The sequence below is a fragment of the Pteropus alecto genome, unplaced genomic scaffold, assembly GCF_000325575.1.
Source record: "Pteropus alecto unplaced genomic scaffold, ASM32557v1 scaffold3, whole genome shotgun sequence".
In the NCBI taxonomy this organism is placed as follows: Eukaryota; Metazoa; Chordata; class Mammalia; order Chiroptera; family Pteropodidae; genus Pteropus; species Pteropus alecto.
The window spans coordinates 35,116,984-35,131,712 of record NW_006442484.1 but is presented as its reverse complement, the minus strand read 5'-3'; the positions used below and the strand labels follow the sequence as shown (position 1 = coordinate 35,131,712).

General features: G+C 36.2%; 1 protein-coding gene across 5 annotated transcripts in view; it reads left to right on the top strand.

The window, feature by feature from the left end:
• DPP4 (dipeptidyl peptidase 4) overlaps positions 1 to 7,992 on the top strand; it is a 75,304-nt gene extending 67,312 nt beyond the window's left edge. For all 5 annotated transcript variants that reach the window (XM_025039247.1, XM_006921123.3, XM_015596624.2 and 2 more), the window contains 3 exons: positions 4,414 to 4,486; positions 4,752 to 4,825; positions 6,465 to 7,992. In XM_025039247.1, the coding sequence (XP_024895015.1) occupies positions 4,414 to 4,486; positions 4,752 to 4,825; positions 6,465 to 6,566 (249 nt within the window). In that variant the 3' untranslated portion in view covers positions 6,567 to 7,992. The remainder of the gene's footprint in view (positions 1 to 4,413; positions 4,487 to 4,751; positions 4,826 to 6,464) is intronic.
• Positions 7,993 to 14,729: the final 6,737 nt, after the last annotated feature.

Genomic DNA, 14,729 nt, shown 5'->3' with positions numbered 1-14,729 from the left:
CCCTAGGTAATATGTCTGAAGTACCAGACTATCCGTTAGACCAGTGGCTCTTTGCTCTTTCTACAAGGGCCTGGAAATGGTGATGAGTTGTCTGGCTCTGAAGGGACATAAGAATGTGATGTTAGAGGGAATGGGCTTTCAAGTTAGATAGTCCCGTACTCAAGTTCTAGTTCCAGCGCTTACTAGCAGTATGAGCTTGGGGAGGCTACTTAACCCCCCTGAATCTCAGTTTTTTCTCATCTGGATAGTGGGGGTAATCAGACCTAGCTCACACGGTTATTGAAGGGATTAAATGAGATACCTATGCCTGCCATGAAGTAAGCTTTCAAAACATGGCATCTGCCACCCTCAAGAAGCACATTGTCTTTATGGTTCCTAGATGGCACAAGGAGCAGCTTAAAAATCGTTAGAACTTCTGTTTCTCACAGTGCTTCCCCAAGTCTTATCAGCTCTCTTTTATTTCAAAAATACAAAGGTTTATTTGTTGGAAGGTAACTGAAGAACCAGCATGATCCAACAAGCAGCTACAGATGGTTCTTCTTGGGGCTTGAAGGAAAAGCTCCTTGCAGAGATGCTGTGGAATCAGCACTGCCACTGGACCAGTCCTTCCCACTTCGCTTTGCCAGACTGTTGCTGGCAGCGGGGCTCCCGGAAGTTTCTAGCCTCAGGAGGATGCCAACTGCACCACCATTGCATCCTTGCCCATTTATCACTCTGAGCTTCCTTTTTAGTAGGTGGTGATAGACTCTTCGGCTTCTAACTTAGTCATCCATTTCCTTTTTATTTGTTTCCATCAACAGCAAATAAGGATTATCTTATTTTGGTGGGTTAAAATAACACCATTAAATTGTTTCTGATTGTTAATCATACTTTCAATTAATGCATGCATTTCTTTCCCCGGCTTTGGGTGTTGACTTTCACAGGTTAAAGTACACCATACAGTGGACTTTCAAGAGTTTTTCTTGATCGAGAAAACAGGATGCTCAGTCTGGTAGGCAAGGTGACACCGCTGCTTTCTTTTTTTTTCTTTTGAAAAAAGAATGTTCGCAGCAGCCTTAAAGCGGGTGTGTGCCTCCGGCTGCCTGTCTCCCTCACACGGCAAGGTCCCTCACGAGGCTTCTCCCAGTGAGCAGGGGGAAGTGTGCTTTGGAAATGGCACACTTATCTTGCAGTTGCAGGAGAAGCTTTTGTTTTATTTTTCTCTTTCTGCATTAAAGTATTTGTCTTTCTTTCTTTGTAGTGTAATATTGTTAATGTAAAACAATTTGCATCATGACACTTTTATCACAGTTTTCGTCTTTTTCTCAGTATGTTGCATTTCTCACCATGTCTAGTTCATCACAGCTACAGTGTGTACATCACAACATTTATCTTAGGCTCAGGGTTTTACTTGTTTATAAAAATTGTCTTCTTTCAGCCTGTATTCACTCCATTTAAGAAAAAAAAAAAAAAAAGGCAGCCAGAAACTGTTTTGGTCCAAACTCCAGTAGTTATCACATTCCTTGCTAACTGTCCTGCGTATTTATTTATATGTCTCCTAACTATTACTCTATGTTTCAGTGACATTTCTCAGTTTTATGGTTCAGAGAGGTTGTAGGAGCAGCTTTGGCTGTTCAAGCTGCCAAGAAGGAAGGACTGAAATTTTTGGAGGTGAGGTGAGGTGACGCAGCTGTATATTTGGGTCAGGTCTAGGTGTTAAAGTAGACTATCTTCTGCGAGCAAAGAGCTCGATTTAATGTGGGGAGAAGCAAAGCAGAGGACACAGCAATGCAGTCAGCACAGGCTGAGAGCAGGACTAGCAGGAAGCATCCTCCACGAGGAGTCTAATAGGGCACAAGGGCCTGGGGCTCAGATTATTAAAGTTCACTATCGGGGTTCAAGCGCCAGCCTCTCATGTCTCTAGCTTAAAATCCTACACTGTCCTTTAAGGAGATTGATTTTGATCCTTTTTTCGTCTCTGAAGGGTAAAAAAATTGCTCCGGCTTCTATTGCTGCTTTAGGCTCTGCCTCATTGGCACAGTCAGAAAAATATGCCTCACAAATCTCACAGGGCTGTGCAGACCCAGCTCTCTTCCAATTAATTCAGTCTGAGAAAGCCTGGGGACACAGGAGCCAAAAGGTACCCAATGTATCTGTGTATTGCAAATTCGAGGACAGTTAATTAACAATTTATTTCTCACTGCTCCATTGCTGTGATATCACATCATGAGAGGCATAGGAGGTAGAAAGGGTTCTGCTGTCAGACGGTGTCCAGCTCTGTCATCTCCCATAGATGTAACCTGCTGCAAGTTACTCACTTCTAAATCTCATTGTCTCCACGTAGAAAGCAGGATTGCCAGATATCTCATGGAAATGTTTTGAAGATTAAATAGAGCAGTACTATTATAAACCCTTTACGATGCTCACCACAGTGACTGACAGAGTAAACACTCAATGTGAGCTACTGTTGATAATGGCACAGTGTATGCGTTGAAAGTGGGTAAAACATATCTCAGTAAGTTTCAGAATGAGAATATTTAATTCCACCTACCCCAACTGTTCCCACTTGCCTCTGCAGAACTAAGACCAAATATAGTGACTAGTACAAGTGCTTAAATTTCTTTCATTTACTCATTTGATTAATATTTAGAACTGTATTAGGTACTAAGAATAGAGAGATGAACAACATGGACAAATCCTTTTTCTTATGAATCTTATTGTTTAATGAGGTATATCACAAATAAATATTGATTGACTAGGTGAAAATAAATGAGTGGATAGAAGAATGAATGGGGTAGCATTGAGATGGATGGATGGATGAATGGATGGATGGATGGATGGATGGATGGATGGATGGATGGATGGATGGATGGATAGATGGATGGGTGGATTCATACCCGAATGGATTTATCTGGGACATCTCACCAGATAAAAGAGTTTCTTTAAAACGAAGTAAAATAAAAGTATGAATGAGTCTTAGGTGTTTCTTTCTAAAGTTCATGAGTAAATTCTCGATGTGGATCAGAAATGCAATATGGCCAGGACAAGTGGGAACAGCCTGCACAAGAGTTGGAGGGCATCTGCTTTAAGCTTTCCAGGACAGTGTGCCCTTGGGAGCCTCGGTCAACATAAACATGTTGGGTGACTCTGTCCTAAAATTTGTCTCTTGATTCCTATTTGTGTGAGGGAGTAAGAGAAGTTATTCTTATTCCAATTTTACCGAAAACCAGGCTCAGAGCCCAGCCTGTCTCCAGGTACACAGTTCACTGATATTGAAGCTGGACTAGAATACCACTCTGACCTTAGCCCCATCCAGTTTCCTCCCGGACCACTAGGGCTTCCATAAAAAATACTAAGCTGGTGTTAGCTACAAAGATACCTATAAAATGCAAACCTTTGCTCTCACAAAGTTGACTTTGATTTGCCAGGATTCTACGGGACTAGCTGGCTCATTTTAAACCTGTAGGGAGGCTACTGGCCCTTCCCTTGCCCCATCTGTAACAAGACAATAGAAGCAAACTCTAGCTCATCCCTTCCCAAAGGCACTTAAATGTCTGTGTGGCATTTTTACCTTCATCCCGACTTTGTAAAAAAGATTTCCAAATGAAGATCAGATGACCAGTTCCATGCTTTCTAAGGCTTTTTCATCCAAGACCTCACCCTCATTCTGGAAGTCCTACCTGACCGAGGCCACAAAGCAGTTCAAAAAGCTGACCTCCCAATTTTTGGTCCTATTTCCTTGGCTGATTTGGGAGCAATTTGATTCAATAGCAGCATTTCCTCCAATACAGTATGAGGCAGACAACGACGTACTGATTTCCTAAGGCCATTCTTGATCTTTTTCACCCCTTTCTCCTCCCATATGTTACATTTGCCTAGGTTTTAAACATCTGTTTCACAAGAGGTATACTTGCTTCTCATTCAGAGCCTAGCAATGTGGACCAAAGTTCATATGACATATTGCAGAGTATGTTTAGTTGCAAATACTATGTACAGGCTCTTTGAAATGAAGCATGTATGGCACCATGTGACACATGGTTGCCATGGCAATACACTTTTTGGCTGAACTACAGCATAAGCCCATGGAACATACATTGCTAATATGAGACTCTGCCCTGTGTTAATGCATAGGACACAGCCAGTCTGGGATCTGGGACTCGAGGGGTTTTGCATGTAGCCTAGGTGGCTGGTACCCTTTTCCTGCATGTGCAGGGAAGATGTGGCATCCCTCCTTTCCAGTCCTGTCTCCCAGGGACAGGGCATGCTATGCATTCTGCCATGCATAGAGACAGCATTTGCTTGAATATCGGTTTGCTATATTTTGTATCAAAGGGGGCCCCAGCTGAAAACATTTTATTTTGTAAACTGAAGTGAAAAATCAGTTTATGGCAGATCTTTTTTTGAATAATGACATTCTTTTTTTCCCTATTCCAGAATTCAACAGTCATGAGCAGAGCTGAAAATTTTAAACAAGTTGAGTACCTCCTTATTCATGGAACAGCAGATGGTGAGTTTCAGTTAATTAGACTTTTTAGTATCACAGACAGGTTTGCAATTTCACTACTGACAAAACAAAAGCATGAGGGGCAAGACTGTTACATTTACTTCAATAAAACAGTGTTGCTTTCCACAACTCACTTGTCTTGGGCTAAATGGGATGCTGAGTCCTGGAACTTCAAACAGTCCCTTTCTTCTTGAGCCTTTCCCACCCTTCCGTATCAGAAAACTGAAGCTGCTATTAGTGACTTTATGCTTCCTTTCTCTCCCTGCAGATAACGTTCATTTTCAGCAATCAGCTCAGATCTCCAAAGCTTTGGTGGATGCTGGAGTGGATTTCCAGGCAATGGTATAGCAAAACTTTGTGCAGTGGGAGGGAACTTGCTGGTGGGTCTGGTTTCTCCTCTCTGGGATACTGCGCCTCACAGAGGTCCCAGGAGACAGGGACAGAATTAAAAGAGTTATGTTTCCAATGAGGAGTTAGAGAAGAGATATTTTTGAGCCATAGACACAGTAATGTTGAATGATATTAGAGAGCTGGAGTTGAGAAGCACAATATTGCATAACCTGGGAGTGTCAAAACTCTGCTCTCCTGTTCATGTGATTGTTCAGTCTCTCCCTATTTTGATTCAAAAGTAATCATTTACTCAGTAGATGTGTGGCAGAGTAATTCTAAAGTGAAACCAGCACGATAATAGCTCAATTCAAATATGAAAATCCATTTCTGTCTAGTATGTATTACTAAACATTCTAACAACAGTGGGATATTAATAAGCAGCATGCTTCAGGTTTCGCAATTGCCATGTTATCTTTTGTTGAACAACCATAGGCAATAAACAATTAGGCTTATTTTATGATGTTGGAAATGGCTAGAGCTGTTGTTGCCTATACAAAAGGTTTCTAGATATTAAGTCAAATTCATTTTCTGCACTAGACCTTTTCTGATTAAGAAGAAAAAATTATATTTACACACACATATGTATGTATATGTATGTGTTGCACTAAATGTTTTTGTGTAAAATGCTTTCTTGTCTGTATTAGCTAGAAAAGCCTGCTTTTCCTGTCTTCTAACATACATACTTTTCTCTGTGCTCAGTTCAAACGGTGCCCACTGTATAGGAGTGGGACAGTCATTTGCTACCCGCTCCGCTCGACCCCCTCCCCGCACACAAAAAAATCTGATAAATGGCCTTTGTGTCAGAGTCTTATAAGAGGTTGAGGTTTATTTTTTTACAAAGAAAAAACATGATACTTTAAGCAATTTTTAAAAGTTAATTCGTTACCATAATATATGTTTGCTTAATGAGGTATGAGTTGATAAATTTTTGCCTCAGGTCATCATCTCTTTCTACAAAAATGTCAGACATACAGATAAAAAACTGCAGTGAAAAATCTAAGTGTTTGCAAATAACACATTTGACTTTTGACTTTACTATGTTAAATACATATATGGAATACTGAAATAGATTTTTCCAGTTCCTTAGTTATATATATTCTTTAAAATTGCCTTTTAAAACCCCAATTATTTTAATGTTTTCATATTTAATATAAATATTATTAAATATTCAATATTTAATAATAATAGTTTATCTAACCACAATGTAGGAGAAATTTGACACTTGATAACACTTAATTAAAACTAGCAAGCTTAATGGAATAAACATTCCCTCCTATGCATCCTAAGTGTCCTTTGAGTGAAATTTTCAAGTGGATTTGGATATTTTTATTAAAATATACATATCTCTAAAGCACTATGCAGTAAAGCCAAATTTACAGTGAGTTCTCCCTGTACTGTCTGTAAGACAGAACGACATGCCCTGGAAAAGCTCTGGGGGAAATACATACCCTCTGTGATCATGTTTGGGTTTATACACTCATTAGGAATTAAAACATTGTTTTAGTCTGTGTGTACTCATGAGAACTCATGTGAATTGACTGGGAAAAGAAAGATAACTGACTTCCTAATTCTGACCTTTTTCTCTCTCCAGTGGTACACAGATGAAGATCATGGAATCGCTACCAGCACAGCACACCAACATATATATACTCACATGACCCACTTCATAAAACAGTGCTTCTCTTTACCTTAGCACCTCGAAAGAGCATGCCATTTAAGGCTTATTAAAAATCGTTTTGTTATTATCTTAAAACTGCACTGTCAAGATGATCTTAAAAAAAATATTCAAATCAAGAAATGTAAGGTTACCTTTGTTCCCAAATTTCATATCTAGAACCCTGAGTGGAGACTTCTGTCTTTGCAACAGATTATTACCTTACAGAAGTTTGCATTCTTCAGTCTGGTTTTGTTTATTATTTAAAATCATTTCCACATCGGTTGCTAAAATGATAAATATGAATTGTTTTTAGGGGAGCTTTGCATAAATTTCCTGGGAAGAATTTTATTTTTTTCTGACTGGACTCGTCTGAATCTTGTTCTCTTCTTTAAAGAAATGGCAAGATGTGTGCAGTGATGTCACAGAAGCAGGGGTAGGAAAAGAGGGGGCAGGAAGAGAAGCTAGCTGAGGATGGCTGGGAACCCAAGCCCAAGCACGCTGACCCGACCAGGCTTTTGTCAGCTCCTCTCAGAGAAGAGCTGTTCATAGCCAGACTAGCACAGTTTTCTGAGAAAGACTACTCAGACTGTCTCAGGAAATCACATATGCAAAGTACTGACTTCTGAGTAAAACCACAGCAGTTGAATAGACTCCAAAGAAATGAGAGGGAAACTGCCAACAATGCAAGGCCCCAGGTGCCAGTTATGGCTATAGGTGCTACAAAAACACAGCAAGGGTGATGGGAAAGCATTGTAAATGTGCTTTAAAAAATACCAATGTTTCCCCCTGAAAGAGGCAGCTTGGAACTGAGATGTGAACACATCAGCTTGCCCTGTTAAAAAATGAAAATATTTGTATCGTAAATCCTAACTTGAAGAAGTCCTTGCATCAGTTTTTCTTTTTTCTATAATTAAAAGAATATTTTTACTTCCTTGGACTTGTTTTTTAAAATTGACAAAAACCCTACAAAGTCCTAAGTATTATTATTCCCATTCTACATACTGTAGAATTTCTCCTGGTCATTTAATAAACATGTCTTCATTTTTTCAGAGGTAATGAGTTTTGTATCTTGAATCGGATCTAAACCACATTGGCATATGGACACATTTATCCAGAAAGGCTCTTGTTTATTTTGCTTGTTATCCCAGACTGTCTTGTAAACATGGAGAGAGTTCAGTTTTTATAAAAAATAGATACATAGAAATGTGTTAAATTAAGCAGTTCATTGGGTTTTCATCCAATACATATATGATTTCTGTTATCATACATATTATATATATATATATATAGCTTTTGAAAAATCAACTTAAAATAATTTGGGTTATTTATATAGCATATAATTTATAATTTTATGCCAGGGAACTATGATAAGGCACAAATTATAAGAAGAAGTAATATCAACAATATCATCTTGGAGTTCTGATGGCTCAGAAATAATAAAAAGAATCAGTCAATCACTTAAGCGTTTGACTATTTTTGGTTGATATAACTATATTAATGAAAGCACAGACTTCTCATGCTGACTTTAGCTTAGCAAATAATGTCTAGCTAACTGAGGAAACGTGATCTTTCTTTGCTCATTTGCAAAATGGTCTCATTTTTAAAAACTTGATTTTATAAACTTAAATTTAGCTTCAGACCATTTACTGGAAAAAGTTGTCCTGGACAGAGTGAGCTACAGCATGAATATCTTAAAATGGAAGAAATAGGAAAAAATCTTTCAATTTGAGACTGGTGAGTGATATATAAGAATGGATGGAGGATTGTGAAATTCAGCTTCAACTGTGTTTTCAGAGCATTTTAAGTCTCAAATCCCATTCATCCATTGGAACCATAAACTGACCTTCGACTCTATAGGGCTCTTGTCATACTTTTATTTCTTAATAGACTTTAATCATTATAAATAGCTAGACCAATCTTTTCAGAATTCTATATCCAGAAATAGTAGTTATAGAGCATATGTTCACATACTGGACTAAATTAATAGTCATAAAAACAAATTAAAGAGAAATTCTCCTTACATCTAATCAAAACCATATATTGTACAATTTCAGATATTGTACAGATACTAAGGTCATTGACAGTATCAGATGTTAACAATATCAGATATTGTACAATATCAGATATTAATTAATAAGACCTTTGTACAATAGTAGATATTGTACTATATCAGGTAATATATAGATATTAAGACCATTGTATAATATATTATATAATGTTATACAATGTCTGACTTGATATTATACAACTATCGTACAATATCAAAACTATATGAATTCATTGTTCCTTTAGTGTCTAAATATGTTAGATGTTTTCTCTGGAACCCTAGTACAAATATTTTGCATAATAAGGGTTGCAGATGGCAATGATGTGACTGAAGTTAAAGTAGATTTCATTTGACCTTCATAGGAGAAGTTTTACTCTCCAATAAGAGTTTTAAATTAGCTTATTGGAAAAGGAAGTTAAAGAAATTGACAAATAAATTAGAGATAAACTTAATCCGAGGGCAAGCTTGAAACACAGGAACTAATGATAACACTAAACTGTGCAGATTTGCCTGTCATGGACAGCTGCAGCCTCAGCAGGCACATGGATGCTAAGATTCCTTTCGTGAACAACTTGTTGGAGTGTACCAGTATGCGTGAACACATACACCAAAGGAAGGGAGATCTGTTCATATCTCTCCTATGAATACAGAATTCGTTTCAGTTTCGACCAAGAGCTTTAGAAAAATCACTTTGAAAATTATTTTTGAACATTCTTTTTGGTTGGAAACCTTGCAAAAAAAATGATTATATACCTCCACACTTCCTTAAATAGCAGGCATAGCACATAACTCAATGCAACATTGATGACTCAAGGCCACCACCATAAAGATCAATTATCTTCGCATCAGGATGTATGTCATTCTAAGTGTTTCCTTTCTTATTCACAGGTGGTCACTGAGGCTACCAGTTCTACTGTTTGACATCTGCTGCTTTTGCTCTAAGATGATGTGAGAATTTCAATTAACAAAACTACTAGATTTGTACAATATTTAAGATTTAACAAGCTCCATATGAAAAACATGCCAAAACACAAGAATGTTTTTTTCATAAAGTAAGAGAATTTTACCATGCTGATTTTGTGAGTTCTTTTAGCAGCATCCGAGACCTTTATACATACATCCTCAATGACCTGGAGTGTGTATTCAGAATTTCTGAAGGATACAGATGGTTGAGAATAAGAGATGAACATGGGTAATAAAGCATAACCTCAATACTCATAAGAAAAGATCAGAGATTGGTATTAATAAGCTCAATGTCATGCTCAGTAGAAATTTATCATCTTTCTGCACATCACTTTTCTGTGATAATATTAAAATTCAAACTCAAGAATTTGAATTAATAAAAAGAAAGAAGTTCTTTACTGTTAAACTGAGAAGGATATCTTTTCTGGTGTTACAGATTTTAAACTTCAATAAATTCAATCAAATTTCTGATTCTACATAATCTTTCATCTGAACATTCACCCCACCTCTGTCAGATATTTAAAACATATGTATTGTGAGAAATGTGACCCATCAAAACACCAAAACCTGAACTATTTCATTAAGTTTCTCCGATCCAAAGTCATGATATTTGTGACTCGCAAGCAAAACGAAAAGCATTTCATTGGGTAGGTTTGGTTTCCAATGTTAATCACAGAAATACGAATGACAAAGAAAAAATAACATACTGAGAGGAAACATTACACATCTTAACCTGATTCTGGTTGCCTAAGCTAGAATGAGTGCAGTGTTAAATGAGGAAGGCAGCCATACCTCGCCTCCTACTGGAGATGCAGAGTACTGCAGATGGGGTTCCATGGACATGGGTTGGAATCTCAGAGCCACCACTCATAGTAAACATTTTAAAGACCAATACTTAGCCTCTTTGAACCTCAGTTTCTTAATTTAAAAGAAGTACAAAAATACCTACTTCACAGAGTTTGTGAAGATTTATATATTGCTGTGAAGATTTATAAATATAAACTATGTCTGGCATTGCATCTTTGCCTGGCACCTTCCTTTCTCCTTTTCCCTCCTTCTATTCACAACTATTTAGCTGCTTCTCCTAGTTTAATGACTTCAGAGAATGCATAGGTTCTAACCATGAGACTCTGTGTCTGCAGGTGTTGGGCACACCTTCAAGAATAAGTATTTTTGTTCTCATACTGACATGTCAGTGAGAATCCTTTTTGGGTCTTTAGTCATTCTTAATAAACTGAGCAGCAGCATCTGCTGATATATTTTGCTTATAATTCTGTTCACAGCTTTTGCTGGGTGGATAAAAGAGCAGAACACAGAACTAGGCCCTGAGAGTTACAGAGGAGGGATAAAACACTATTCCTACCTTCAAGGAGCTTATAAACAAATGAAAGACCTAAGCCATATGGCAAAAATCTATGACTACACCTACACCAGATAGCAAGAGTACCTAGATACAAAACTAAATCTATGGTAAAAAAAAAAAAAAATGGATATAATGAATAGCATGAAAGGATAGGCAAGGAGAGGTATTTTCTAGACGCAGATGATCCAGCCATTGGCTGAATTTCGTACTACACTTAGATTTCTTTAATAGTCTCAGGATCATTGTTGATACCATGTTTTTCAAATACAACTCAAAATACATATAAAGGAATGGTCTACATAAAAAGATTTACAATAAAGTTATTGTGTCTGGAGTGACTTATTAAGTATTCAAGGAGTACACTTGAGCCTGTTTGGTTTCAAACATAATAGAAGTTTATAGACCACTCACAGAGTTTGGTTTGAGCCTCCGAGAGTCATCCTGGGAGCCAGATCCCTAAGGAAGTGATTCCTCTTTTCCCCACAATATTCTCTACTATCCTGCCAGCCGAATCTTTCCAAAAGTTCATGCCTCTCCATGACTCAAAACTCTTAATGGGTAAAGTTTGAATATCCTAATATAGTATTTAACATCATTTATAATGTTTTCAACTTGTATTTCTACCTTTTCTTACAGATCTCCACTACGCTCTTGACACTTCGTCATATTGGGCTGTTTGCTGGCTTCTAAATATGCCACATATCAAATATGTAGGCTCCAGTTATACTACATATTTTATTTTTTTAATTTCATTTTTATTTCAATAGTGATATGTGTTTGAGAATCTTTGCAGTTCTTTGAGTAGGTTTCCTTCCCCATTTCCATCCTAATTCATATGCTACTTCTTATATAACATTTTTCTTAAACTCTGCCCTACTCAAAGTTCCATCCTTGAATTACTCACTGCTTTAATCATACCACCAACTTGGTACATATCACATTATGTTATAGCTATGTGTCTAACCTGCCCTTAGAAGCAAGGATCGCACAGTCTCATTTCAAAGTTCCAGTACCAAGGATAGCGGCCAATGTACTAATAGAAACTGAATGAGAGAGACGGTTGTATCAGTGAGCTAGAGCTTTCTAAGGAAAATATCCAAAGATATTTAAATAGAAAGAGAAGTAGGTCAGTATAGATAAGTAAAAAATAAGCCATACTTTTAAGAGCCAAGAATAATTCTAAAAATCTAGGGATCATGTTGAAATACAAGTTGGTTGTCATTTGTCAGTGGAGAGTTTCTTTCAGGCTATGGATTTAAACTATGCCAAGGAGACATTCAGATTATATTTAGGAAAAAATTTCCCAATATCAAAGGCTGTTAGATGGTAGCAATTACAAAGTAAACTCACAAATCAAGAGAAAAATATTAATCCGTATGTCAGAGTTCTGAATGCAATTATCTTCCCAACAGACAGCCAGATGGCTACAAAAGAATAATGGTCCCACCTGACCTATTGCAACAGAGTGGAGACAAGTTTTAGGAACATGAAGGGTAAACAGAAAGCTAAGGAGTTCCAAACATGGGAAATCCTGCTAATGTCTTGGAAGATTTTACTGGTCATGAGAGCAAGGCTATTTGCACCCACATCGCTGCTCTCTGGGGAAATGAAGAGATACACTCTAATATAGCTCTCAAAATATTCTGTTCATAAAGTTCAAATTGTATCAGTACTCGAAATATCTTTACATCAGGGGTGTCTAAATTTAAATATTAGGTTCAAACAGTCAAAATGTTCCACATTGATTTACTGATTAACAGTAAGAGAGAAAAAATAAGACATTTGCATCACAATTTAAAATGTGCAAGAAAATTATTTAAGATAAATATTTATTTCCACATAACATTTCTTAGTTGTGAAAAACACAATATCCTAGTCACATTTACACATTACTTAAACTTTTCAATAAATTACATTCAAGATATTCACTAATTTTGACCAGGAATCTGAAATTAGGAGGAAATATATAACACTACATTTTTCTTATATTTTATATGATTTCAAAATATTAGAATTAACATAGGGATATCAGTAAAATTCACACAAGAACAAAATGACTATAAAAATACTCAGAAATACAGAATTTCATTGGATATAATTCCTTATTCAAATAGGTCATCATGTGAAGATTTTAATTCAATACGATCATTTTTAACAGAACCATTATTAATATATTAAAACACTAGGAGGACTGACTGGCATGTACACCTAGTCTAAGTCACAAAACAATGGGAATGTTTACAATGTAGCATCTGTATTATAAAATAAACAAAGCCAACACATTTGGAATGGAAAGTTTCTGTATTTTTTCCTTGGCATTTATAAACACAGACTTTATTAACTGCATATTCTTCTTGTATTTTTTTAGGCTTATATTCCATAAAAGAAATGGCTCCTTAAAAGATTGTGAGGGAAATTTTTCAAAAGGTATCAAAATGTTGAACCTAACGAAGGCTTGGTTGTTATTTTACTTCCCTCATAAGCTTAATCACAGGAGGATTTTTTTTTTCACTTTTCATGTACCCTTATACACAGAATATGTAATTAATAGTTTGGAAAAGCGACAGGACTCTGAATTATTATAAAATCGGACACTGAATATTATAAGGTTGATGATCACCGCTCATTCTTAGGAAATAAGAGCACTATGAGATCTAGTCTTTATTAACTTCACATTCATCTAAAATAAAAAGAAATACTGTATTTTTAGTAATGCTCAAAAATTCTTAACTTTTCTTCCTCTTGTATGAGCTTAGTAAAGATGGATTATTTCATATGAACTAAAATATCTACAGAAGCTTCTCAAACAGAATCTGAAATTTTCATTTAAAATATTTTTCTACAACATGCATTTAATTAAAAAGTGGAAAAGAGCTTTGCAGGAAAAATTACAACTGGAGACCTGTCAGTCTAACATTAGAATGTGATTCAGAAGCAGCATTAAGCAGTATGACGTTTAGCAGCAGAATAACTGTACAGGAGTGGAATTTAATGTACGATGACTCACCATGTGGTATTCCATGAGTATATATATAATAGTTTATTTGGAAAATGTTGTCAGTGGGAAAGAAATTTAACAGCATATTTCTGATAAAGGGTTTTTTTTTTTTTTTGAAAATCTCACAAAACTTACAAAGTTTTTCTAAAGCACTTTGTACAAGCCTAGTATTTGATCATGTAATCACAACTTAAATTTTAAGCAAATACTACTTGACTCTGCATTAGTGTCTGATTCTTTTAAACAAGTTGTGAGCGGGTTTCTATATATTTTTTTGAATTACTTTAGGTTTTAGTTATATATAAATTCTTAAGTATTAAATGTATCATATTAAATCAAGGAACTGCATAAATACAATTATTAAAAAAATGCTTCCCAACTAACCTTTTGATTTGGGTCTTTTGAAATAAGTCACTAATGCTAAGCTATAAAAATTAAGAAGTAAGATTACCTTTCAAAACTCTTCTCAATGAAATTACCAAGTATCTTCAGGTCATTACAGTAGGAAAATACAAACTAGGTAGATAGGACTTATCTCTTTAAGAAAGCTATTGCTCTCATAAAACTGACAATGAGAATCCAGTGCTTACAAATACCTAACATACAGCAAGGAACACAGAGGTTCTTGCATTAGCTATTGTATACACTCACAAGGGTATCTCACTGCTCAGTAGTTTAAACACAGAAAATGAAACAGTATTGCACTACTTACAGTATGAAGGTGGATTTGGGATGACAGACAGAATTTACAATACAAGATCAAAGCAGTTTTATTAATAATTGTGGCACTCTTCTCATATATTTGTAAAAAATAAATTGAAGATCAAC